General features: G+C 36.7%; 1 protein-coding gene across 1 annotated transcript in view; it reads right to left on the reverse strand.

The window, feature by feature from the left end:
* The window catches only part of GRIN2B (glutamate ionotropic receptor NMDA type subunit 2B), a 404,998-nt gene that overhangs the window by 129,884 nt on the left and 247,560 nt on the right, over window positions 1–27,554 (reverse strand). Inside the window, exon 4 of the mRNA XM_070755979.1 lies at window positions 7,353–7,467. Coding sequence (XP_070612080.1) covers window positions 7,353–7,467 — 115 coding nt within the window. The remainder of the gene's footprint in view (window positions 1–7,352; window positions 7,468–27,554) is intronic.

Here is a 27,554-nt window from a genome sequence, read left to right on the forward strand (position 1 = left end):
GCTAAGTTCATAACAAAGCAGTCTTTCAAAAATGACTAATAATTTGAACATTCTATAGGCATTTGTAGTTATTGACTTACCTCCTTGCAGCAAAAAACAGCCAGTTTCAGCATTTATTTATTTATTTATTACTTGGATTTGTATGCCGCCCCTCTCCGAAGACTCGGGGCGGCTCACAACATAAGTAATCAACAATTTAAAATTTTAAAGATTTAAAAAACCCCACAAACTAACAGACTCACACACAAGCATACCATATATAAATTCAACGTGCCCAGGGGGGGGGATGTTTCAATTCCCCCATGCCTGACGGCAAAGGTGGGTTTTAAGAAGTTTACGGAAGGCAGGAAGAGTAGGGGCAGTTCTAATCTCCGGGGGGAGTTGGTTCCAGAGGGCCGGTGCCGCCACAGAGAAGGCTCTTCCCCTGGGGCCCGCCAACCGACATTGCTTAGTTGACGGGACCCGGAGAAGGCCCACTCTGTGGGACCTAATTGGTCGCTGGGATTCGTGCGGCAGGAGGCGGTCTCGGAGAGTCTGATCCCTCCAGCAATTTGCCTCGTGCAGCTTTAGTTTCACTTTCATTTTAGCATGTGGCTTGCCGGCAACTTCAATCAATCAGCTGAATGTCGGGAGGCAGATAATCAATGGCTTGTGCTAAGCAGGCTCTGCTGGTGTTTGCTGCGAGGAGGTAAATTGCTGGCAGGCAGAGACCAAAAAATATGGGGGTGGGTGGGTGGGGCTACATTCAGTGTATAAGACACATCCAGGTTTTCACCCTCTTTTGGGGGGGGGGCAAGATGCAGGCAAGAACAATTTACACTGAATGGCATGACCAAATAACTGGCATTGTTGCACAGAAACTTCTGCACAGAATATGGGTTACACCCAATGAAGGGCTACCAAATTTTTTACTACCACACTGTGGCCGTGGCTTATACAGGATGCCCTGCATTTTCTTTCAACATCTTTCAGTGCAAATTGGGTGCTCTGGGGTGGAGTCCCAGCCCACCCCTGGTTACACCCTCCTATATCCAGATGGGAGATCCTACAGAAGGTTGAGGAAGAAAGCTTAAATCCTATAAAACTTCCAGATTCAGACAGGCAGACATGTACTTAACAAGGGTTAGGAAAGCCTTTAGCACGACTTAACACTATTCACTTCACTCCACCCAAAAATGTATTTTATCAACAAAGTTGATTTCAAAATAAGCTACGTTTTTTTTATGTTCTCTTCTCTTTTACTGATCCCATTGATGAAGGGTCCTTGACACTCAAAAGCTTGTAATTGTTTGTGCTATTTAGAAGGTACTGACGCTATGTGAAAGCAAGCTTCTCATCTTTACAGTAATAAAGACTTAATAAAACACTTGATGTGTCTAGTTGCACTTAAGGAAAATTAGAACAAATGCACAGGAAGACTTTATTTTTTTAAAAAAAACATTTGTTAAGTTCTACACAGAATAGAATAAAATAGAATAGTAGTGCACAGCCATGTTAACAGCATTATCTGTCAATCTATTTGCTCAGTATGCAAATTGCAAGAGGTCTAATAATGTATCTATGATGGCTTTCAAGGTTTTCATAACTACAGATATTAGAGCAACTAGTCTGTGGTCATTCAATTCTTTGATGGAGGGCTTCTCCAGCACTGGGATGATAGTGGAGCATTTGAAGCAAGAAGGAACATGGCATATCTGTAGTGATTTATTGAAGATTTGGATGAAGATAGGAGCCAATTGATAGTACAGACTTTTAAGCAACCTCAAGCATCTCAGGGATTGCCACGAAGAAGGAGTCACCCTATTCTCCAAAGCACCTGAGGGTAGAACAAGAAGCAAGCCTCAACAGTCATAAGTGTAAAAAGAACAAGAAGGTGGAGACTAAAAAAGGAGAGAAGTAACTTAGAACTAAGGATAAATTTCCTGACGGTCAGAATGATTGATCAGTGGAACAGCTTGCCTCCAGAAGTTGTGAATGCCCCAACACTGGAAGTTTTAAAGCAGATGTTGGATAACATCTGTCTGAAGTAGTGTAGGGTTTCCTGCCTAAGCAATGCAAATGAATGTTTTAAAGTTAGAATTTTAAAGAATCTTTTTAGTATATTAATTGGATAAACTGTATTGTTATGTTTTTGGTATATGCTGTGAGCTGTCCTGAGTCCGTGGAGAGGGGCGGCATACAGGTCCAATTAATAGATTCATTTGAGGGTCAAATTGAAAGTCTACACTATGCAAATAATGTAACAGAAACATAGCTTACTATCTCTAATGAAATAATACAGTCCCTTTTAACTACTCATTAATCTTCCATCTTTAAGTATCAATTTATCAAGCCCCATCACATAGTTGTGTAGCAAAGCACAGGTATCAGCTAATAATTAATATATCTATTATATGGCTAGATATTTAAACAGGTAAGGGTTGCACCACGTTCAAGCCTAATAGAATTTGATCAGTTTAGCTTTTTCTAGTTATTCTTTCCAAGTTAATCAGGCCAAATAGTTATAAAGTGACTATTCTTTAAATCTTTACCTGCACAGTATTATTTGCAGGCGCAATTTTTTTTGTCATACATTCTTTTAAAAATATATGCCAGGCTACTAGAATAAGGGAATTTACCAGGCAGAATGATTGATGCTGTCATCACTATGCTGATGTTATATTACAGTATTCAGTTCTACATGTCTTTGTTTGACTTCTTATCTAACAGGGTTGATAAATTGCCAAGGAGTAACTAAGTTGTTCATCAAATACTGTATATACAGAAAAGGACATGATATTTTATAAAACCAATACATTCATTACTAGAAGCTTTTATGGATCATAGCCCACTTCGTTTGATGTATGAAGCATGTTGACTATGGGGAGAAGCAAGGAGGCACAAGTGCAAAATGTATGTCATAATGTTGCAACAAAAAATGCATTTCATGATGCAAATTCAGAAAGACAAAGATGCATATTTCTTAATATTGGTATCATCATGGTTAGAAACAGATCCAGATCAGAGGTAGGTTCCTCTTGGTTCGGACCGGTTCTATGGAACTGGTAGTAACTGTGAGCTGCACTGGCTACCGATTGGTCTCCGAACACAATTCAAAGTGTTGATTATGACCTATAAAGCCCTTCATGGCATGGGACCAGATTACTTATGGGACTGTCTTCTGCTTCATACATCCCAGTGGCCAGTCAGGTACCACAGAGTTGGCCTTCTCCAGGCCCCGTTAGCCAGTCAATGTCGTATGACAGGGCCTAGGGGAAGAGCCTTCTCTGTGGTGGCCTCGGCTCTATGGAATGAACTCCCCCAGAGATCCGTACTACCCCCATTCTCCCTGCCTTTCATAAAGTTTTAAAGACCCACCTTTTCCAGCATGCCTGGGGCCATTGAAATTTTTATACCTTGCCCTTGAATGTTTAAAGCATGATATCCGAATCTGCTTTGTTGGCTTGTTTTTAACTATAGGGATTTTTAGTTGTAATTTTGTAGAGATTTCTATCATGTGTATACTACTTGTTGTAAGCTGCTCTACGTTCCAGGAGAAGGGCGGCATAGAAATTGAATAAATAAATAAATAAATAAATAAAATAAATATAAATAATAAACTTGGTGACCTAGTCCTGCCACACTCCTGAATTGGCGACTTGGTGGCACCATAGGCTTTTTAAAGCACTGTGCATGTGTACGCACACACAAACCATGTGTATGCCGTGCCCCTGAATGGACCAGGAGTGGGAGAAACCAGAACCCCTCCCTGATCCAGATGATTTTAACTTGTATTGGGATACAATCATACAAACAAAAATATATGGGGAAAATAATCAGGCTCTTTAACCATTAATTTTATATTCTGCTTTTCAAGGCTAGCCTATGTCAGATTTGCCTTTCTGCCTTTTTCCTAACATCCTATGAAGTAGCACTGATGGGAGATTTTAACTGTCAGGATTATGATTTTTCTAGACTTCTCGTGATTTCTAATTTGTGTAGCTGGCAAAGTGCAATAATCCACTAGTAGATCAGCTATTCTAGTTCTGAAACCAACAACAATCAGGCAATGGAAGTAGCAGAAATTTGAGAAGAACGTGACAATGTGATACTAGAATTCTTTATTGTAAGGAAAAATAAAGCTGTGAGTAAATGAACACATATCTTGGAATTTTTAAAAAACAAACTTTAGCAAACTTAAAACCACAGCAGGGCAGGTTGGGGGTATCCAAACAATAGCTGAGCAGAGCTTCTTTCATTTATAGTTCTGCACTAAAGGAAATGTTGCATTGCATGGCCTAAATAAACCCATGCAACTGATACTAGATGGTTTAGGCTAAGAGATAATAACTAGGCTAAAATCATCCAATGAATTTTTAGGGATGACTTAATATAAAATTAAGTATCCTCATTCCCCCCCCCCAGGTCTTAGATCCACTACATCATAGTCATAAGACAAAACAAAACAGACAACATTTAACATGTAAAGGAGCTACAATTGGTCCGCTAAGTATAGAAGTCTTCTTAATGCACACAAAAAAACTAATTCTAGTTTAGATCAATACAGAAAGGTAAACTTGTCAATGAAATATCTCTATGTATACAATAATAACATAAAAAATCTAAACTTTCGAATACTTTCTAGTCATTATGTAGTTATAGTTAAAATGATTAAAATCAATTAGTAAAAATAAGCTTATCTATCGAATATCACTATATAATATATTCAACCTTATAAATTTAACTATTCCATGCTTATTTTAATACCTTTAATTATCCTTTTTTGCATTCCACCAATTATAAACTTTCTCCCAAGTTTTATAAAATTCTGTTTCCGCTTGGTTATTTATTTATTCAGAAAATAACTTAATTCTCTGAAATGCAAATGTCATCTAATTCAATTCATAAACAAGGAAATGATTGATACTTTTCAGTACTAAATATAACTGAATTTAGAATTTAAAATAATCTCTATCCAAAACCTGTGCAGCCATTTCTTTGAAACCTAGCAGACCTCATTTTCAGAGCAATTCCAACAAAATTCACTCTATTTTATTGAAAGCAAGGACAATTGTAGTGATATAATTATTTTATCAAGATATACAGGTAATCCTCATTTGGCAAGCACAACTGGAACTCAGCAACGAAGTTAAATCACAACTGTACTTATGGAGTTACTTTAGCTATTTTTTTTTTGTTTTACAGACCTGCAAATCGTGAAACAAGGGCTATCTATATAGTCAATGGCAAGCACACATCTTATCCTGAATTAGCTGTGAAATTAAAGAAAGAGAACTCTGATGTGATCTATTCCAGCATGCTTATTTATGTAAATGAAGTCATAGTATTAGCAGCATCCAGTGACTTCTCATGTGCAGTGGCTTTCAAAGGTGGGATAGAAGCATATTGTTATATTGGAGCTCTTCGGGCACAGTGATTAAACTGCAGTATTGTAGGTGAACCCTGCTCACAGTCTGGAGTTTGATCTTGATGGGCCTGAGGTTGACTCAGCCTTGCATCCTCCCAAAATCGGTAAAACAAGTACCCAGATGGTTGAGTCAATATGCTAACAATATGCTAACAATATGCTAACTGTTCAGAAGGTGCTGTAAAGCACTGTGGAGAGGTATATAAGTGCTACTACTATCAATATTGCTAATATCAGCTTTAGGACAATTTATAATTCATTTAATTCCAAATGCAATTACTGTTCAATCTATACATTTTTATTTTGTAGACAGGCTGAGAAAAAAATATTTCTGCTTCAGGAAAAATTGAATGCTATTTGTTTTTAAGACCTCTCAAAGTTTCCGTTTCTAAAAGTCATTGCAAAATATTGAGAAAAGTAACGATATATTACAGTTTTAATATGTATGTGTAAATGTGTGCATGTTCTCAGATACAGTTAAAACATAAAGCCCTTCGTGGCACTGGACAAGATTACCTCAGGGACCGCCTTCTGCTGCATAAATCCCAGCGACCAGTTAGGTCCCCCAGAGTGGGTCTTCTCCGGGTCCTGTCAACTAAACAATGCTGCTTGGCGAGACCCAGGGGAAGAGCCTTCTCTGTGGCGGCCCCGGCCCTCTGGAACCAACTCCCCCCAGAGATTAGAATTGCCCCCACCCTCCTTGCCTTTCGTAAGTTGCTTAAAACCCACCTCTGCCGCCAGGCATGGGGGAATTGAGATACTCTTTCCCCTTAGGCCTCTACAATTTTATGCATGGTATGTCTGTATGTATGATTGGTTTTTATATAATGGGTTTTAACTGTTTTTAGTATTGGATTATACTATTTTGTTACTGTTGTTAGCCGCCCCGAGCCTGCGGAGAGGGGCGGCATACAAATCCAATAAATAAATAATAAATAAATTATAGGAGGACTTAATTCTTAAATAAAGGAATGTCTCCAGACGTGGAAGGGACAGATATTTGTGAAATAGGAAACTGAAAAGTTCTGGCATCTTATTTACAGTAGCATACAAGCTTTTCAAGAACAAGAAACTTTATATTTATTACCTCAACCCCATTACTGAGATTACCCTGCAACATAGCTAATGATTTATGAACTTCCCATTAGGAAGTTCAATATATCCAACTGAAATATTGCTCTTATATATAGCTCAAAATCTGATTTGACTAGAGCTTGCAGTGCAGTTCTACTCACGTGCGCTTATTGTAACCTTATTGTAAGCCTGATTGTATTCATTGGGGCACATTGTCAAGTGGGCATGCATGGACTGCAGCTTCTTTGCAACAGATAACCACTAGCCTAAACTTTATGAATCTTTAGATAGACCTAATTTCACCTTGCTCACCCAAGCATCTTATTCCCATCAGTGTTTATCTCATTAGTAGTTAGCTTTAAAAAATATTTATTCATTGGACTGGCAACACTCAGTTAAAATTTATCAGACTAGGAAGGAAAAATTGCATTTCATCTGTTTTATGAGTTTTTTTAATATAAGTAAAACTTTTAAATTTTTAACATTGGAGAAAAGACTTTACATCCAAAAATTTTATGACGATTTTAGATTAGCAATACAGAACCTCCCCCATCACAAAATGTCTATTTTTCTAAATTCCACCCACTCATCTTGGCCATGTCACTTTACTTACTTCTATCAAAAATCTTGTAATACAAGAAAATATGTTCTTTTCCTACACTGGTTGTTCTGTTGAAGTCCGCTCATTAAAAAGTGTCAGCTTTTAAACAACTAAAGTGATGAATAAAATGTGATCAGAAGTTTGCAAACTGAACCAGTAACCACCAGGTGTCCTGAAAAAATCTCTGAGATGATGAGCATCCTGGTAACAGGACCAAAGAAGAACATCTTTGCCCCAATTCTAGTTCAAAAAGTAACAAATGTATCTTACTCTATCCCATGTTCTCGTCTTGGTCAGAAGTATGATAACCAGTTTAGGGTGCATCTGATAGCCATCTTCACTGAATGATAAATTCCTTCCTTCAAAGGTGACATTAATCAGGTATCTGAAATGAAAGAAGAAAAAATAATGAATATCATCAGGATGAATAGTGTGGCCACTATGGAAAATAGTAAGACCCTTGGTACAAGCTAGATAATTAAAACAAAACACAGAATACTATTGCCTGGAATAGTCCAGCAAATCAATTAAAAGTTAAAATGAGAGAGAAAGGAAGGAAAAACTGGAAGAATACAAAGAACATTTTTAAATTCAAAAGTTTTGTAAATCTTACCTATGTCATAAAAAGGTCCTGCTGACATATTTTCCACATTGGTTCATACCAAGTTCCTGCCTAAAATACCATTAACTATGATATTTATATAAATGCATCTTTGTTATTTAATTCATTTATATATACAGTACTTCATAAATATCATATTTGTTACATTAAGAATGACCAAAGATTAGTACACTCATACTGATGGTTGTTGTTCTCCTCCACCAAGGTTGCAGTTTCAAAAAGGAAGCAGAGCGGTGAGGGAGGAAGAGACCAACCTGTTTAGCCAGCTAGATCATCTGAATCTACCTTAGCAATGAATAGAGTGACAGATATCACAGCCAAATGACTCTTATATTGGTAGGCCCGTTTTTCCAGGAAAGGCTTCCCTGGAGCCTCGGGAGGGTGAAAACAGCCTCTCCTGCCCCCAATCCAGGTCCTCTGGAGGCCAGAAATGGCCTGTTTCCCAATTTCTGGTGGGCACGGTAGGCCCGTTTTTCACTCTCCCTAGGCTCCAGAGGCTTTCTGCAAGAAGGTTGTCATCACAGTCCTATAACATGAAGATTCTTCAAGAATAAATATACATGTGGCAGGCTTAAATGTGCTCATCATTTATTTATTTATACTTCTATGCCGCCTAATCCCGTTGAGACTCAAGGCAGTTTACAACAATAAAATGCAATACAACATTAGTAAGAAGTCAAATATAAACATCAAACTATAAAACCCCATTATAAAACATTATAAAATCCCATAATAAAACCCACCATACAGTCCTATGAAACACATACCAACCAACCTATTTTGATCATGACAGGTGTTAATATTCACGCCCCAAAGGCCTGCCAGCAAAGCCAGGTCTTCACAGCTTTCCGGAATGCCAGTAGGGTGGGAGCAGTACGGACATTGGGGGGAATTGGTTCCATAGAATTGGGGTAACCACAGAGAAGGCCCTCCCATGCGGTCCCGCCAACCTGCACTGCTCAGTCGACAGGACCCGGAGAAAGCCAGCCCTGTGGGAACTTATTGGTCTCTGAGAGATATGCAGCAGGAGACAGTCCTGTAAATAGTCTGGTCCTAAGCCATGTAGGGCTTTATAGGTAATAACCAACACTTTTAATTGTGACTGGAGGCTAATCAGTAGGCAGTGCAGCACGCAGAGCGTTGCTGTTATATGGGTGTACCAAGGTGCACCCATGACGGCTTGCGTGGCTGCATTCTGGACTATCTGCAGTCTCTGAACACTCTTCAAGGGTAGCCCCATGCAGAGTGCATTGCAATAATCAAGACGGGAGGTGATGAGGGACTGAGTGACTATGTATAGAACCTCTAAATAGCACTGGAACTGGTAAACCAAGCAAACTTGGGCAAAGGTACTCCTGGTCACAGCCGAGAGATGGTAATCAAGGCTCAGCTGTGGATCCAGGAAGACACCCAAGTTGTTCCACGAAACACCCCTCCCCCCCCCAGAACAATGGACGGACAGATCGAGTGGTCCTTCGGAGGAAATGCCCAGAGCCACTCGGACTTGTCTGGGTTGAGTTTGAGCCCAATGGTGTAATTTAACAAAAGTCATCCATGTAAGTTGCTTTTAGCAATGCATAGGAATGTTTTTCACACTTATTTACTTATTTAAAGTTATTATCAAATTAAATTTATTTTAATTTGCAATTCAATTGTTTATCCTCATAATTCTAACTATTCTTAAGAAAGTACTATATTGCATACAGAAGTATTTTATTCTGTAATCTATTTTTTATTTATTTGTTTATTTAATCAATTAATTTATATGCTGTCTTCTCACAATCCAAGGCAGTTCTGGCTAACTAGTTGATAACTATTTAATTAAGTTATCTTGCATAGACAATCTTTCTTTACCATCATTTTAAAATTAAAACATACTTATTTAGTTATTAGAAATTGAATACAATAGACTACAGCAGGCATGCAAAAGTTATAAACACTCACGGTCATGTCTTCTATCTTATAACAGATACCGCGATCTCAATATAATTTTGATTTTTTTCAAACTAAGAACTGTTTAAAATGTTTTTCTATTTAACGTGAGCCTAATTCATCTCACATGGTTCTTGTTTTGTGGGGAAAAAGAAAGGAAGTGATTATGTATGTTCACCATCTTGAGTTACTTTTAAAGTGAAACAGGTAGTCCTCAACTTATGACCAAAATTGAACCCAAAATTCCTATTCTTAAGCAAGACAGTTGTTAAGTGACTTTTGCCTTGTTTTGTGTTTCTTGCCACAGTTGTGGCAAGACTGGCTTCCCCATAGACTTTGCTCATCAGAAGGTTGCAAAAGGCGACCACATAACCCTGGGACAAAGTAACTGTTATAAATGCAGGCCAGTTGCCAAACATTCAAATTTTGAACATGTGATATTGGGGATGCCTCAACAGTCATAAGTGTAAAAATGTTCATAAGTCACTTTTTTCAGCGACATTGCAACTTTTAATATTTTAACCTTTTAACCACTAAACAAATGGTTATAAGTTAGGCCTACCTACAATAGTGGGATAGAAGTGGAACATATAAAATAAAATAAACATTTTCTTTTCTAGCACATCATAAAACATATTGATTAAGTAACAAATACAATGGAACAATTAATAGGTTATAATGTTGATGCCCTTTGGAATTCATTTCTGAAAGTATGATGCATAGAAGATGAAAATGTGAATATATTTGTAAAAAAACAGTCCAACGAAATGCTTTGCCATGAGTGCCATTATACTTTCTTTCTTTCTTTCTTTCTTTCTTTCTTTCTTTCTTTCTTTCTTTCTTTCTTTATTCAGTCAGTCAGTCAGTCAGTCAGTCAGTCCAATACACAATGAGGGTTTTAGTGGGTATATATATATATATATACACATAGTAAAATACATTATGAAGGTTATAGAGGAGATACTCATAGTAAAAAGTATCTAAGAAAGAATAGAAGAGAAGATATAGGAATAGAACATATCAATGAAAGAATAGAAGAAGAGATATAGGAATAGAAGAAAGGTATAGGAGATATAGGAGAGCAATAGGACAGGGGACGGAAGGCACTCTAGTGCACTTGTACTTGCCCCTTACTGACCTCTTAGGAATCTGGATAGGTCAACCGTGGATAATCTAAGGGTAAAGTGTTGGGGGTTTGGGGATGACACGATGGAGTCCGGTAATGAGTTCCATGCTTCAACAACTTGGCTACTGAAGTCATATTTTTTACAGTCAAGTTTGGAGCGGTAAAATATTAAGTTTAAATCTCTTGTGTGTTCCTGTGTTGTTGTGGTTGAAGCTGAAGTAGTCGCCGACAGGCAGGACGTTGCAACATATAATCTTGTGGGCAATACTTAGATCTTGTTTAAGGCGTCTTAGTTCTAAGCTTTCTAGGCCCAGGATTGAAAGTCTAGTCTCGTAGGGTATTCTGTTTCGAGTGGAGGAGTGAAGGGCTCTTCTGGTGAAGTATCTTCGGACATTTTCAAGGGTGTTAATGTCTGAGATGCGATATGGGTTCCAAACAAATGAGCTGTATTCGAGGATGGGTCTGGTGAAAGTTTTGTAAGCTCTGGTATTTTATTTGGTTAGATAAGAAAATTTTCCCAACAGAAAGCATCAGAGCAACTATTGTATAATAAGAAGGGGGGAAATGGTCTGCATTAGTGTCAAGGAAGAGAACACGAGGAAAGACCAAAGGCTTCTACTGTATATGTACAAACAACTAGGAAAGCAAAGAAAAAGAATGGGGGCTAATTAAGCAGGAACAATCCTCAAAGAAGAAAGCAGGTACCGATAAACCCATGTACAGAGAAGCCTTCCTTACAAAAATCGGGAGAATGATCAGTCAGGTCCTGCAAGGACTGTAGTCCAGAAGGAGCACCAACCAGGTCCTGTTGCCAAATCACTGTCATTTGGACTGGAATATTAGCTGACTTCAGAAACAAACTGGAGTTGCACAGATGAAAAACAGTTTAGACTGCAAAAGGAAATTGCCCAAAGAATTGGAATTTTTAATTTCCTTTTTTAAAAAAAACTCCACATGTTTTATTTACAGTTTTCTTTCCACGCCATACATATTTTGTGGACAATGTATTGACTGGGTCAAATCTTTTTTTAAACCATGTTAACAATAATAATACAAATAAGTATGTGTAATCCTAATCATCCAACTTCAACAATACTATTCTCTCTTTCATTTAAACATAGATAATATTTCTTTGCACCATGTATTTGTTATCCCCTACTAAATTACTAATATTTAATATTTTAAATATTACTCATTATTCCACCATAACTTCGATATTCCAAATGTGTAGGATTACTAGTAAAGCCAAATATTAACAATATTTAATCAATCCTGGGAGTGTATCTCAAAATCCCCACAGTTTCTAATCCTTAATGTTTTAAATTCAGAATATACTTTAGCACACTATTAATGTTGATAATACAATTAGATTACCAAATCCTAAATTTCCATCTACTAAATTTAATTTCCTTTTAGTTATAATAAGTTATATTGTCTGTTAATATATATACTACTATTTTCCCTATTTGTATATTTCCATTTTATTAGTATATTTTCTCATTATCCATTGTCTCTTATTGACTTTTTAGTCAGCCTTTTATATCTCTCTCTCTTGGAATCTTGTAGCTCTTTTTGATATACAGTAGTACCTCTACTTCTTAAGTAGAAAATTTTGTAAGCAGAAGCAATTTTTTCCATGGGAATCAATGTAAAAGCAAATAATGTGTGCAAACCCATTAAGAAAGAAATAAAAGCTTGGAATTTGGGTGGGAGGAGGAAGAAGAAAAGGAGGAGGATAGTCGCTTCCCAGAGCAAAGGGAGCATTTCTTTTCTCTGGGCGCTGGCAGAAGTATATTCCCTCTCCAAGAGCCCAGAGAAAGGAAAATGCTTTGTTCGCTCTGGACTGCCAAAGCTTCCTTAAGCACCACCAAAAGGCTCCTCTGGCAGCCCAGAAAAACCTGAGATGGCCAGGATTAAAGGAGAAATGGCAGGAAACTGGCTGGGCCTTTGTGCTGTTCTCAAATTTCCTGGGAAAGTTTTCCAGGCTCGGGTTTTTAAGTAGAAAATCGTTCTTCAGAAGAGGCAAAAAAATCCTGAACACCTGGTTCTTATCTAGAAAAGTTCTTAAGTAGAGGCGTTCTTAAGTAGAGGTACCACTGTATTTGCGTCTACTGAACATTCCCTTGTAGGTGCCTCTTGTCTCTTTCTGCTGCATTATTTGAACATCCATCCACAAGACTTCCTTTTTCTAAATAGAGATTTTACTTTTCCTCCCTCTAAATCATTTTTTGAAGAGATTATTTTTCTCACTGTTCTCTTATAAGCTTTTAAAGAGTTACCTAGTTGAATCCTATTTATTAATCCTTTCTCTTGTTTATTTTTATCTTCTTGCATCTCATTTTGATTTTTCCCGTCCACTGCTTTTTCTAATTTCTCATCTATTTCCTGAATATCATGTTGCTCTTACCTCTCCCCCAATAATTAACATTTATTTCTGTGTCTTTAAACAATCTCTTCGTCTCCTTATTGTTCTTTATAGTTTTATGCACACTTTTTAACATCAAGAATATTTCTTCATATGTCTCAATCATCCCCTGTAAATCTATTTTGTAAGAGTTTAATAAAAATTACTTGGCACATTTCTATAGTTCCAACATTTTAATATTTCAAAACTCCTGCTTAATAATATTTCATCAATACAATAATTGTACCCCCTAAACCCCTAAATTTATTATCTTTAAAATTCTTTAGTTATTTATATCTTCCCAATTGTCCAGATTTTAAAGTCTTATTTAACTTTCCTTCTTTTCTCTTTCCTTCTATTGCCTTACTTCTTTTGTCTCGCAAAATATTCTGTTAAATAACATTAATAGTCCAAATTCAAATTAATCCATTAGATTCTTCCAATCTTTCAGATCCATAATACAATTGTCAATTAAATACACTAAGTAAATACATAATTTAATACTATTTAGTTATTTGTAAGTTAGTTCCTTTAAAAAATCTTCAGAAGGGGAAAAAAACTCTCATTAAGTATTTTCAAATTATCCAAATTATCTTCTAACATAAAGTCAATGTCAGTCTGTCTTCCAGATGTTGTTACTTTTATTCTGTGTATTAGACTTTGTGTGTATTGGGCTCACTTTCACTGAGCATACTGTGACTATTGTGCTGTAGCATTTCTCTTCTTCCAATAGATGGCGCTCTTGTTCCCAAATCCAATGTTAAACAATCTGTCAAAAACAGCTGATTATTTGATAAATCCATGGGGGATAGAAATACAAATATGCAAGACAGTTTTTCCCAAAAATCACCTTTGCAATTGTTTAAGGGGTTTTTTGTGTTTTAAAGCTGCCCTTGGGCTTCTTTTGCTTCTTGATTTTTAGTTTCCCTCCCCCCTCTCCATGTATTTAATCATCACTTTCTTAGACTTTGAAGTTCTCTTTTAAAATTCTTGTACTTAAATCAGATCTTTAGAGTAAAACCTGGTAATTATCTCACCCAGTTTCAATGCTCTGTCCAGGATCTACTCCAGCACAAATTTTACAGTGTCAGTTGTCCCAGCTTTAGGACTGCCAAAAAATGGTCGTTGTCCCTACTGCTGTTCTGGAGAGCTTGCATGGACCTAATGAGGAAATTGTAAATTCCTCACTGTAAGAAAAATTCCCCAGACCATGAGAATAAAAGTAAAAAATCTTTATTAACCACATGATATATATATTATAGAAACATTTATCAAACATAACATAAAGATCCTAAAGATGCCAGCATGATAATACCGTATCATACCAGGACCAATTGAAGTCACAGGTATTTTCCCCGTGTACCTCAATAGGTAAAGTACCTAACTTCGGGAATCATCTTATATAGAATTGTCATGTCTGGTTTACACCCCCTTCCTCCTGTCCATATATGGGATTGTCTTGCATCCAATTTCATCATAGTTCCTTGGAACTCTCTAGATTAATCCATCAAGTTGTTGTCCTGCCTTTATGAATGTTTCTTGGCCTACAAAATAGGATTTCTTCATCTCTGATACAGGATGTAAACATGTTATTGTACTTGCTTTTCTGGCAAGGTCTGCTGTCCAAAAGGTCGGAAGTTTAGTACTCTAATAAAAGTGTTTTGTATCTATCTAGGCCTTAGATGCCTAGATTCTATAGATAATTCTCACACTCACGGTCAGCAAAGTACATCTCCTTCCTTCATTACCCCTGCAAGGTAGCTATTATAACTCCATAGGGTCTCCTAGCAGCAATTACCAGATGGATTTCGCAAGGCTCGACAGAGACGACTATTTTCCAGACATTCTCACCATGACGTCAACCAGAAGTAGTCAGAATTTTTAATTTCCATTATTATCTATAAAAGTAGTGAAAAGTTGAACTTTAAGACCAAATACAGTATACTATTTACCTGATGTTGTGATATTAGAAAACAGAAGATGCTAAAAGCTGTATTAATATAATTCATTATTCCTTTGCATTGAGAAATTACCAAATCCACAGATTTTCTAAAGTACCATTTTCTAAAAAAATAAAATTTCCTAAATAGGCGAGGTTGTGTACAGACAGAACTCAGTGCATTATATCGTATAACTATCAGTCCATTCTGTGGTGTAATTAAAACCGGCACTAATTATTAGAGAATTATCATGATTTTGATTTAGGAGGTATAAACTGAGCTTTTTAAGAGCAGTTTCACAGTTCATTGATAGGATTAATCTCCCAATCTGAATTGCTAATGTTTCAGAAAGCAAATGAATTCCTTACTACTTTAGAAAATATGTATGCATAAAATATTTATACTTCGAAATGTTGCCTTTTCCTCCCAACAAGTTTACCAACAATATAGAAAGCATAAAAAAAACATATTTATATAAATTTATTTCCCCTTATATTAGAACTAGAAGTCTGAGGGTTTTTTTAAAAGAGAAAACATGATTCCTCTTGAACAAAGTCAGTTAAGAAAAAAAGTCATGTTCAACTCCATCACATATTTCATTTCGCCATAATTATCAACTTGCCATATTAACTAAGTGGCTCTGTTCAGCACAATTGGACTGAGATATCATCAAGGAGTATTAAAAGATCAAATAATGAAGGAGTCTAAAATAAGCTGCATGGAGAACAATAGGAAAACTTATTTTCTCAAGCAGTTAAATAAAGAATTGAAAGCAAGGGCATATCTAGCATTTCATAAGAGATCAGAGACAAAACAAATGATATAACACACTGATGGATTATGGATAATGGTAAAAACATCTGAAGCACAGGACATAACCTTGATTAATATTTGCACTATGATACAGTATCACCATTTGTGACCTCTGTCATAATACTAACATATAGAAAACTTTTGAGTTGTGAACAAAGGCACTAGTGGGCATGCACAAGAGGGTGCATAAACACACACATACAGTAGATCCTAAACTGCTACGCTTTCATGCTGTAGCACAGGTGGGTGGGGACAACAAAGGAACTGGGAAAGAATCCCAGTTCCTGAACTCAGACAGAAGGCATATGAAGATAGAAGACATGTGTGCAGTAGGTGGTAAACGTGGGTGAATAATGTTAGAAGGATAAAATCACAAGCTGTAGGTTGTAAGGTTTGGTTAAAGGCTCTAATGATTTCCTTACTCTTTATAGTTGTTAGTAACAGATATGCAATGATGCCGGGTTTTGGAACTTGCTGATTAGAGTATGAAAAGGGATTCTTTCAAGATTAACAAAGTTAGAGTGCAAGGGTTTTTTTACCCCATCAATCTGCAATTTCAATAATAATAATAATAATAATAATAATAATAATAATAATAATAATGGATAAAGTGGCTAGAGAAAAGACCTGGTCATGGCTCACAAGTGGAACACTCAAAAAGGAGACAGAAGGACTAATACTGGCGGCACAAGAACAGGCCATTAGAACAAATGCTGTCAAAGCCAGAATTGAAAAATCAACAGACGATCCAAAGTGCAGACTCTGTAAAGAAACAGATGAAACAATCGATCACATACTCAGCTGCTGCAAAAAGATCGCACAGACTGACTACAAGCATAGACATGATGCTGTGGCACAGATGATCCACTGGAACTTGTGCCGGAACTACCATTTACCAGTGGCAAAGAACTGGTGGGATCACAAGCCCGAAAAAGTGGTCGAAAATGAGCAAGCAAAACTACTGTGAGACTTCCCACTTCAGACTGACCGAATTCTGAAGCACAACACACCAGACATTGTGATCATGGAGAAAAAGAAAGTATGGATCATCGACATTGCAATCCCAGGAGACAGCAGAATTGAGGAGAAGCAGCTAGAGAAATTAGTGAAATACGAAGATCTAAAAATCGAGCTGCAACGACTCTGGCATAAGTCAGTGAAAGTGGTCCCAGTGGTACTTGGCATGCTGGGCGCAGTACCAAAGAATCTCAGCGGACATTTGAAAACCATTGGAATTGACAAAATCTCCATCTGTCAATTGCAAAAGGCCGCTTTACTGGGATTGGCAAACATAATTCGCCGCTACATCACGCAGTCCTACGTGCTTGGGAAGCGCCCGACTGGTGATGAAATACGAAATCCAGCATAGTGATCTCGTTTGCTGTGTTGTACTGACATAATAATAATAATAATAATAATAATAATAATAATAATAATAATATTATTATTATTATTATTATTATTATTATTATTATTATTATTATTAATTAGATTTGTATGCCGCCCCTCTCCGGATTTGGCCTTCTAGAGAGCAGTCAGGGCTGATCTCCTCTAGAACTGACTGGTTTGATCGCCTTGCAATCCATTTCTACCTCCATTTCTTGTCAGAGTTATTTTGAATTTGTGTTGGAAACATGACAGATATCAGGAACAAGATAGTTTTCTCAATAAAAACACAACAGCAGGAGTTCTTTTTTCAGAAAGCTCTTTTACTTCTTCAGTAGTATCAAAAAGTAACTATTTATTCTACACTATATTACAGAACAAACCACCAACCAACCAACCACTATTAGATCCCACTACACTAAAACACTATACCAAACCATCAAACCAAACAACACCCACACAAAAGATGTATTACATTATATATTGTACATGTACTGACCAATCAGATCATAGAACAGATATCAAACCTACAAAGCTTTATTTTTATCATAGCAAGTGTCAGCGGCAGAGTAGTGGAAGCCTCTATGATAATATTACCTGTGCACAGATGTTAAAAAAGGGTGGGAAGGTGGTTAAATATACCTTGAACCTAAATTCCTTTCATGTTGATGGTGCAAAAACATTGTTGAATGATTTGAGAGTGGTTCTAATTTGTATGAGATTAGCAGTTGCTGTCAACTTCTGACACATACATATGAAAAGCTGTATTAATAGATCTTGCACTTGTAACCCTATTACAAGGCCTACTGTTCCATTGGTTGACAGCTCTTACCATCAGAAAAACTTTTAAGTGTCTAATCTCAATTTAGTTTGCTGTAGATTCCACTCATTCTGGTAGCCAGAATTGGATACTGTATTCCAAATAACCAAGGCACAGCAATATGGAGCAATTATATACCAGCATATGGACTCCAATTTAATTATTAAATCTATTAATACCTCCAAAATGGCACACGTCTTTTTAAAAGCTGTATCATGCCATTGCAGGGCTATCAGACTCCCGTCACATAGGGCAGATGCATCATGTGCTGACCACACCCACGCCCAGTTTAGCAAAGGGGGAATGTCATGTGATGTGATGCCAGTGTGATGACATGAGTTTGACACTCCTTGGGTTATATTTAATTTGTGATTTACTGATCCAGAACTTCCAGTTTCACATGCCAAGTCCCCCTCATCATTGCATTCTTCTTTTTTCAATTTTTTTTGAGTTGTACAATTTTATATTTTATTGTTCAATTTGATCTGCTGAGATCTTTTTGAATATTTTCTTTCTCTTCTATAGTTACTCCTCTTAAATTTGTTTTATTTGCAAATTTGATCATCATCCTCTCAATCCTTTTATTCAGATCATTGATAAAAATATGGAACAGGCAATCTAATTCATATAATAATTGTATCTTGTAGACAAGGGGCGTACATAAGTGCACTGGTGTGCCTTTCGTCCCCTGTCCAATTGTCTTTCCTTTCTTCCAACTATCCTATATATTCTCTTCCTTTCATATATCCTCTCCTCTAAGTTCACTTTCACCCTCTTTTATATTATCACATGTCTATCTTTCTTCCTATGTATTTCTGTATTGGACAAATGAATAAAATAAAATAAAATAAATAAATAAATTTTGACATCATCATCATCATCACCACCGTCATCATCATCATCATCATCATCATTATTATTGCAAGAGTTCAACAATATTTTGATATAATCTACAAATATATTTCCCATGATTGCTGCATACCATATGCATTGTCATAAAGTAACTCCATCAACTGTTTTCATCACAAGCTCCCACCTAAGGCAAAGATCTTTGTAATTTCTCCGTCATTCTGTTTTGTAGGAATAGAAAATAAATCTTTAATGTGCCTGCTGAACTAGTATGAATGTAACTAGTAGATATTATAGCTCTCCCGACCCCCACTTTGAAAAATATTGTCTGCTTTGTGATGAACATTTCACGGTCTTATTAATGTCACCTCCAACAGACAGAACAGGTTGGGGTATTATTATTCTGTGTTGGGCCAATATTGGGACTAGATGCATCTTTGATCTGACAGTACAAGACAGATATTAAGTACACTCTGGCTACTCAATGTATGTTCTTGTCATTAATATACAACAGTAATGTGAAGGGATAACATGGTACAATTGCTCTGTTAATACTGGAAACATTCCCCAATTACTAAATACAGTACGTAGTACACAGAATCTACAAATTAGCAGTTAGTTTATATATAGACCTATATAGGTAATAGCTAAAAAATCCAATTGTTCTGATTTTAGCCACTGAGGTATAAACGAGAGTGGCTAATTTGAACAATTTAAAGGATTGGTTATATAATGAAGTTAATTTGGGGAAAACACTTAAACAAATTATCATGGTTTTCCATTGTCTCAAATACTGGCCCGGATTCTGAATTCAGAAGTATCCTTGAATTAAATTGATTGTTGTTGTTGTTGTTTTCTAAATATTCCAGGGGAGCAATAGAGAGATCTCACTCATCCCTTGCCATTGGTGTTTTGACATTAGCAGTCAGCAGGTGCAGTCATTCTGAAAACCTTATGCTTATTTCCACATTAGTTATAAAAACAGTTAAAAACAAATTAATAGTCTTCATCTAACATCAGTATAGAGGTTGTCAGTGAAGAGTGATCGCTTTTTATCCTCAGCGACAGAATACAATCAATTTTTTAAAAAATTAGAAAAGCTATATTTTAGTCTGCAATACAGACGAAGCATAATTCATAAAAAAGAATGGTGTTTTTGATGAATGAAGAAAAAAAAGATACTGAGAATTATAGCTATTGTGCACACTTGAGATTGTCTAAATTTTAATAACTTATCATTTAACAATTGATTACATTTGTTCTTTTAGCCTCTTGAAAAAATTGAATCAGCATGCGATTTCTTTTTCTTTCCGTTCCATTTAGATCAATACTGACCAAAAAAACCCCAAAACCCAATATTTTCCTCAGTAATTTGAAATGACAGCATTAGAGAAAAATAGTACGCAAAACAAACAGTACATTTTCACAGCTTAATTTCTCCTCCAAATTACTGCATTATTGTTAAATACATCTTTATATTTCTTCAACATTTACCTTTGCTCTAAAGATGTACTTATTGAGAAGCAAAATTATGAATCAGTGACAAACCCTCCATAGTTATGCTGCTTTAGAAATATGTGCAGGATAATGCAAAAAAGCAACAAATCAGAAACTGAGCCTATATGCAACAGGGGATTATTCAGCAAGCCCCCACCCACCCCCAGGAGCAGAATAACATTTTTCAGTCCTAATAAAGCACCAAACTAGAAAGCAGTGGAGCTAGGAAGCATTCCACGATCCTATGATTGCCCTGGAGATTGATATCATATAATGCACCAAAAATAGATCAGAAAAATATGGTTTTAACTATAATTCCCAACATTGCACAGTGTTGTTCATCCTTTCCAGAGATGCTAGAAATTGTATGTTAACAACATCTTAACAACTGCTTGAAAGCAATTGTGAAAAGTAAGTTAAGGATATTACCAAGTCTTTAAAAAAAACCAAACCAACTCTAGGTTTACATTAAGTACAGGATCCTTGTAATTAATTGAATTAGAAAGATAGATTTGTATAATATTTATTAAATAGTGATGGGTTTTTGCTGCCACAATTCCTAAAGTTGCATCTCAGACTATTCTGAGCTACTTTCCTTGTACAATTTATGAAAAATTGGGCCATTCCCATTTTACAAATTAAGAATGAATATAACAAACACGCCCACACGGACGGACACACACACACACGCCTGCTTTACACATAATAGTTCACACCCTGTAAAATATGAAGTGCTCTTAACCCATAAATTCTTACTGTCCAAAACAAAAACAAAAAAATCCAGCACAGCTATACTGCTATCCTCTTCAAATTGAATGGAAGAGCTCTTCTGCTCTACTCGCGATCAGAATAATAGTATCGATTTTGGTAAATTACAAAATTGGGATACTAAATAACGGCAATGCAAAAAGGGACTTCCTGTACTTAAACATGAAAATTCTGATCTAAAAAGATTAATAAATTAAGCATCTTAAATGCTTATCTCAGTTTGTCACTATTGTTTCTGCATTTTGTATTATTTTGTATTTGATGGGTAGCAATCTCAACCCCCTGATATTTTAATTTTTAATTGTCAATTAAAAAGTACAAATAATGATTTATCAGTATAAAGTAAGGATATAAATATGGCTGTTCCACCTTTCTCAATTTCTCCTTTCTCTATTCTTACAGTTTCTCCCTTTGTGGGTTGCTGTTTCCATAGAAACATGTTCTTCTATGCTTTCAAAATTATTTTGCATTTAATCTGTTTACTCCTTTTTAGCCAACTTGCGTCTTTAAACTTTCCCCCCCCCATTTTCTTATCTATTTTCTTGACATCAGGTATTCATGGTTTATCTTATAAAACCAGAGGGGAGCATTTATGGGAAATAATATACAGAGTAACTTATTATTATATATCTACTTTTTGTACCATTTAAAAATACAATTTAACTATACAAATTAAATCTGAAATCAATTGCAACTATTATGATGTGTGCGTGTGTGCGTGTGTTACTGAAAAATGAGCATTTCACCTAGGCAAATATTTTTCGAGAAATGCTGAAATCACATAGAACTCACAAGCTACCTACCAACTGTTGAAACATTGCTTGCATTAAGCAGCTAAGGCATTCTTTTCATTTAGCTTTGCTTCTTCATCCCACCTCAATTAGTTACTTTCATTCACATTGTTACATTTAAATTCTCATTTATCTGGAACAATCAGTGGTTCTTCAGTCTTACTGGGACTAAGCCATTTTTCCATCTAACCTATTTTCACTACCATTCTTTTGCGCTTATCCTGTTTTCATCATTTTGTGCTTATCCTATGTATTAACAGAAATGCGGGGTTTTTTAGTCCAACAACTCTTTCCATTTTATCTCCCACTCTTCTCTACCTTTTGTTGTAAAATAAGAATTGGACATTTAGAAATTAAACATAGTTGAACAGGAGAGAGGATAAAGGAAATTCATATGTCCAGGTACATGTGAATAACCGATTTTAAAACTGGCTCAAATTTTTTTTCTTGGAGAAAATCTGTTGAAATCCTAAGTACAATATACACTAGGAGCTGCTATACTAATGAATTGTAAGCCAGAAGACTATTATATTTTTATTGATTGTTGTAAATTCAAACGTCTGTCTCAATGAAACTGAGATGCGTAGCCTCTCAACCTAATGAGTGTCATCTTTATTTATTTATTTATTTATTTATTGGATTTGTATACCGCCCCTCTCCGTAGACTCAGGGCAGCTAACAACAGTAATAAAAACAGCATATAACAATCCAATATTAAAACAGTTAAAAACCCTTATCATAAAACCAAACATACATACAGACATACCATGCATAAAATTGTAAAGGCCTAGGGGGAAAGAGTATCTCATTTCCCTCATGCCTGGCGGCAGAGGTGGGTTTTAAGAAGCTTACGAAAGGCAAGAAGGGTGTGGGCAATTGGTTCCAGAGGGCCGGGGCCACCACAGAGAAGGCAACATTGTTTAGTTGACGGAACCCGGAGAAGACCCACTCTGTGGAACCTTGTATGCTTCTTTAGGTGTACTTGTCAAGGGTATCATTGGACTGAACTGCCAAACGTAGAGAAGAAGTTTACAGAGACAGCATATTGCTCTCAACAATTTGGGTCCTCATTTTTCCCCACCTCAGAAGGATGGAAGGCTGAGTCAACTTGAGCTTGGTGAGATCTGAACTGCCAAATTGCAGGCAGCCGGCAGTCAGTAGATGTAGTCTGCAGTATTACATCTAACCAGTGAAAGGCTACCAAAATTTTTACTACCACACTGTGGGCGAGGCTTATGCAGGACGCTCTGCATTTTATTTCAACATCTTTCAGTGCAAATTGGATGCTCTGGGGTGGAGCTCCATTCTCACTACCCCACTGCGTTCCATCCCGTCGGGGCAGTAGCCCACCCTTGACTCTAACCCACTGTGCCACTGCGGTACAATGTTTAACCCCAGCCAATGTTCAGTGATGCACCACAAGGTTCTCCATATGATTTTGTGCATTTGAAACCTTCCTACTTTTCCCCATCTCTTTCCTCCTTTTCTCTGACATATGCACATAAATGCATTCTCTGTAATATGAACACTTAAGACTTCATGAAATCCTTATCCATCACTAGCAGATTTTGTCATTTTTGTTTAACAAAAAATTGCAACCCCCACCTCCAGGTTTCTAGAGCATTCGGCTGTTTTACCTTAATGTGTTTTGTCTCAATAAAATAAACCAAAATGGGGGAAGGGGATGATTATTGAAAATTATGGTGGATTATAAGTTTTTCCATGGCAACAGGCTTCAGAAAAAGAAGAGGGTGGGATAGGAAAGGCAGAGAGAAAGCAGTGTGCTGGATTCTGTTTCCATGGCAACCCTATGACATACACAGTTAACTGTCAAAGTAAGTCAGGATCCCAGAAAAGGAAGGAGAAGGAGGTAAGTAAAAAGGCTGGAATAGTGTCACACCAGGTTTAGAAAACCCAACTGTGCATATATTTAACACGACGACTATTTAGTAAAACCCAATATCCCCAGATATTATTTCCACATAAAATGGAATGAAATTTGCTAAAGCTATATACAGTGTACACATATGCACGTATTTAGGGGTGAAATTCACCAGGTTCTGACAAGTTCTGGCGAACTGGTAGCTGAAATTTTGAGTAGTTTGTAGAACGGGCAAGTTCCACCTCTGGCTGGCCCCAGAGCAGGGTGAGAATGGAGATTTTGCAATATATTTCCCCCAGGAGTGGGCAGGGAATGGAGATTTTGCAGGATCCTTCCGCCCACAGTCACGCCCACAGAACCAGTATGGAAAAATTTTGAATTTCACCCTCTATAACTGTCTGGTTTGGTGCTGCAACCCAACAGAACCGACACAGACTTCAGAGGACAATCAGAACTGCAGAAAAAGCAATTGCTGCCAACCTGCCTTCCATTGAGGACCTGTATACTGCACGAGTCAAAAAGAGGGCGGGGAAAATATTTACTGACCCCTCGCATACTGGACACAAATTGTTTCAACTCCTATCCTCCAAACGTCGCTGCAGAGCACTGCACACCAAGACAACTAGACACAAGAACAGTTTTTTCCCAAACGCCATCACTCTACTAAACAAATAATTCCCTCAACACTGTCAGACTTTCTACTAAATCTGCACTTCTATTCTACTAGTTTTTCTCATCATTCCTTTCACCCATTTCCTCCCATGTTGACTGTATGACTGTAACTTGTTGCTTATATCCTAAGATTTTTATTAATATTGCTTCTTCATTGCTTATTTGACCCCTATGACAATCATTAAGTGTCGTACCAGATGATTCTGGACAAATGTATATTTTATTTTATGTACGCTGAGAGCATATGCACCAAGACAAATTCCTTGTGTGTCCAATCACACTTGGCCAATAAAAATTCTATTCTATTCTATTCTATTCTATTCTATTCTACATAAGCATTCATGTGCCAAACCTGCAAGTCAAAGTAAGAACAGAAAAGTGAAAGGTGGAGGAAAATGGGACTAAATGTCTCTCCTGCCCCCCCCCAACCCCCCACCCCCCGGCTAGTCCAATAAGTTTCTTTAGTCTTTCTGGATCCAACTGAACTACACAGATGCCTCTGTTTTCACTGCACAGATGGTTCAAGAACAAAGACATAATTTGTAATTGCAGGAAGCAATATAGAAATGTTACTTCCTCATAAATTAACCATACTTTGGGGGGGGGGGTTTGGAATTAACTCATTAACTCCTACTTCATTTGCTCCATTTTATCTTGGATGGAGTTGATGTTTAAAATGTAATCAAATGCTATATATTAAGACAAATAAATGGAACCAAATAATAGAGATACTTTAGTTCTGTTTTCAGAGTAAACTCAGGAAGGCGCCTGGTCCAGAGCCAAATGTTCTACATACAATGGAACTGTGATTGTTTGAAACAAAAATAAAATTCTAGGAAGAATAGCCATGCTGTATGCAGCTATTCTATCATGCAAAATTAACAACACAAAAAGCTGATATGACTTATATTCAGTTTAAACTTTTAACAGGTGAGGATCACCAATTTTTTGTAGTGAGTACTGTACTCCTAAATATCTACATGTGTGTGGAGTGAGATGAAGGCTGGAAGATCACTGAAGCTGCCTCTGTGACTCTTCATGTTAATTAACACAGTGGATAACTTATCAAAATTAACTTCTAAACCAGCTACTCCATAATATTTAATTAAAAATGTAATGACATACCTCTTTTAGAATTTTTGTTTTGGGGGGGATAATATCATCTGCAAATGTATTATATGACATTCTATTTTTTATAACATGATCTTGAATATTACTGTTCTCCGTATAATTCCATGTTAACATTTCAGTGAGGAGATTGAACAAAAGAGGAGCGAATGGACATTTTTGTGTTTTTAGATACAGACTATTCTAACAATTTGCTGCCATCTGGGGGCTGCCAGGTTGGATTTTTGCAGTCCAAATCTCTCTGTATTAGATTTGTATGCCGCCCCTCTCTGAAGACTCGGGGCTGCTCACAAGAATAATAAAAAACAATATTATAGCAAAACAAATCTAATATTAAAAAAGAAGATGTACATAATATAATTAATAATAATAATAATTTATCAGATTTGTATGCCGCCCCTCTCCGAAGACCTTTATTATTCATATAAACTCTATATCCGCATAACACCAGAGTTAGCCATGCCAGTAATATTGAAATCCTGAACTGGGGTATTAGATTTTATTTATTTTATTTATTTATTCATTTGTCCAATACACAAATACATAGGAAGAAAATAGAACTTAGAGGAGCAGATATATGAAAGGAAGAGAATATATATGATAGGTGAAAGAGAGGAAAGACAATTGGACAGGGGACGAAAGGCACCACCAGTGCACTTATGTACACCAAAGGTTTTCCTTTTTCTCCCACAAAACACGTCCTCTTTTTTGTTCTTATATTTGCCTTTTCTTCTTGCCCAGTTATGGCAATTATCTCTGGATAGGCCTGATTACAAACTATACATGACTCCTTTGCATCTGCAGGTCTTTTTTCTCTGAACAGCTTAAGAAATGTATGGCAGCATTTGTATCCATCTGCTTCTTGAGAGAGACTACTTTGGTAATAATGCCTATGAGTCAAGCAGTGCTCTAGCATCTTTTGGTACAACACACCATTCATGAAAGAGCCTCACGGTGCAGCAGGGATGGAGCATGGTTGCTCATGAGGTTAGGACCCTCGGCTAACAATTAGCAGGCTTATTGCCACAGGACAGGGTGAGCTGCTGCTGACCCAACAGCTGGAAAGCAGGTGACCAAAACTAGATAAATGGGTACCACTTTGGTAGGCAACTTAACCCTGCTGTCATGTTTTGAGTCTGTGGGACTCGAAATCAAAATTTGAGACCCTGTAAAAAAAATTCCCTGCATTTCTGAAACTTGAAATTTCATGACTTTTCATCATTTCAGGGGTTCTCTCTATGAAAAAAAATTTTTTTGGGGGGGCTTAGTTTTTTCTGGGCAAAAAAACCTCATGTTGAGTCTGTTTCGGGTCGTATACTGCCCCCCCCATTTTTTGAGCATTTTGTGTCAGTTTATATTTTTTTAGGCTACAAATCTCTAAGGAATTCCCCCCCCAAAAAAGTTTTGATATACTAAATTGAACATTCCTGATCATAAGAAAAATAGAAATGAACTGAAAAAAATGATGTTTATTTGTTTATTTGGCTCACAAATTGGACACCCCCCTCGGCCTTTGAAAGGCTAGTGATGTTCCACTTGAAAACAATCACAGATCCACTGTTAGACCCCCTGCAATTTGCCTACCGAGCAAATAGATCAACAGATTTATTTATTTATTTATTTATTCATTTGTCCAATATACAAATACATAGGAAGAAAAATAGACATGTAGTAATATATATAAGGGTAAAGTGAACTTAGAGGAGAGGATATATGAAAGAAAGAAAATATATATGATAAGTGAATGAAAGGAAAGACAATTGGACAGGGGACGAAAGGCACACCAGTGCACTTATGTACGCCCCTTACTGGCCTCTTAGGAACCTGGAGAGGTCAATCGTG

This window comes from Erythrolamprus reginae, chromosome 6 (assembly GCF_031021105.1).
Source record: "Erythrolamprus reginae isolate rEryReg1 chromosome 6, rEryReg1.hap1, whole genome shotgun sequence".
In the NCBI taxonomy this organism is placed as follows: Eukaryota; Metazoa; Chordata; class Lepidosauria; order Squamata; family Dipsadidae; genus Erythrolamprus; species Erythrolamprus reginae.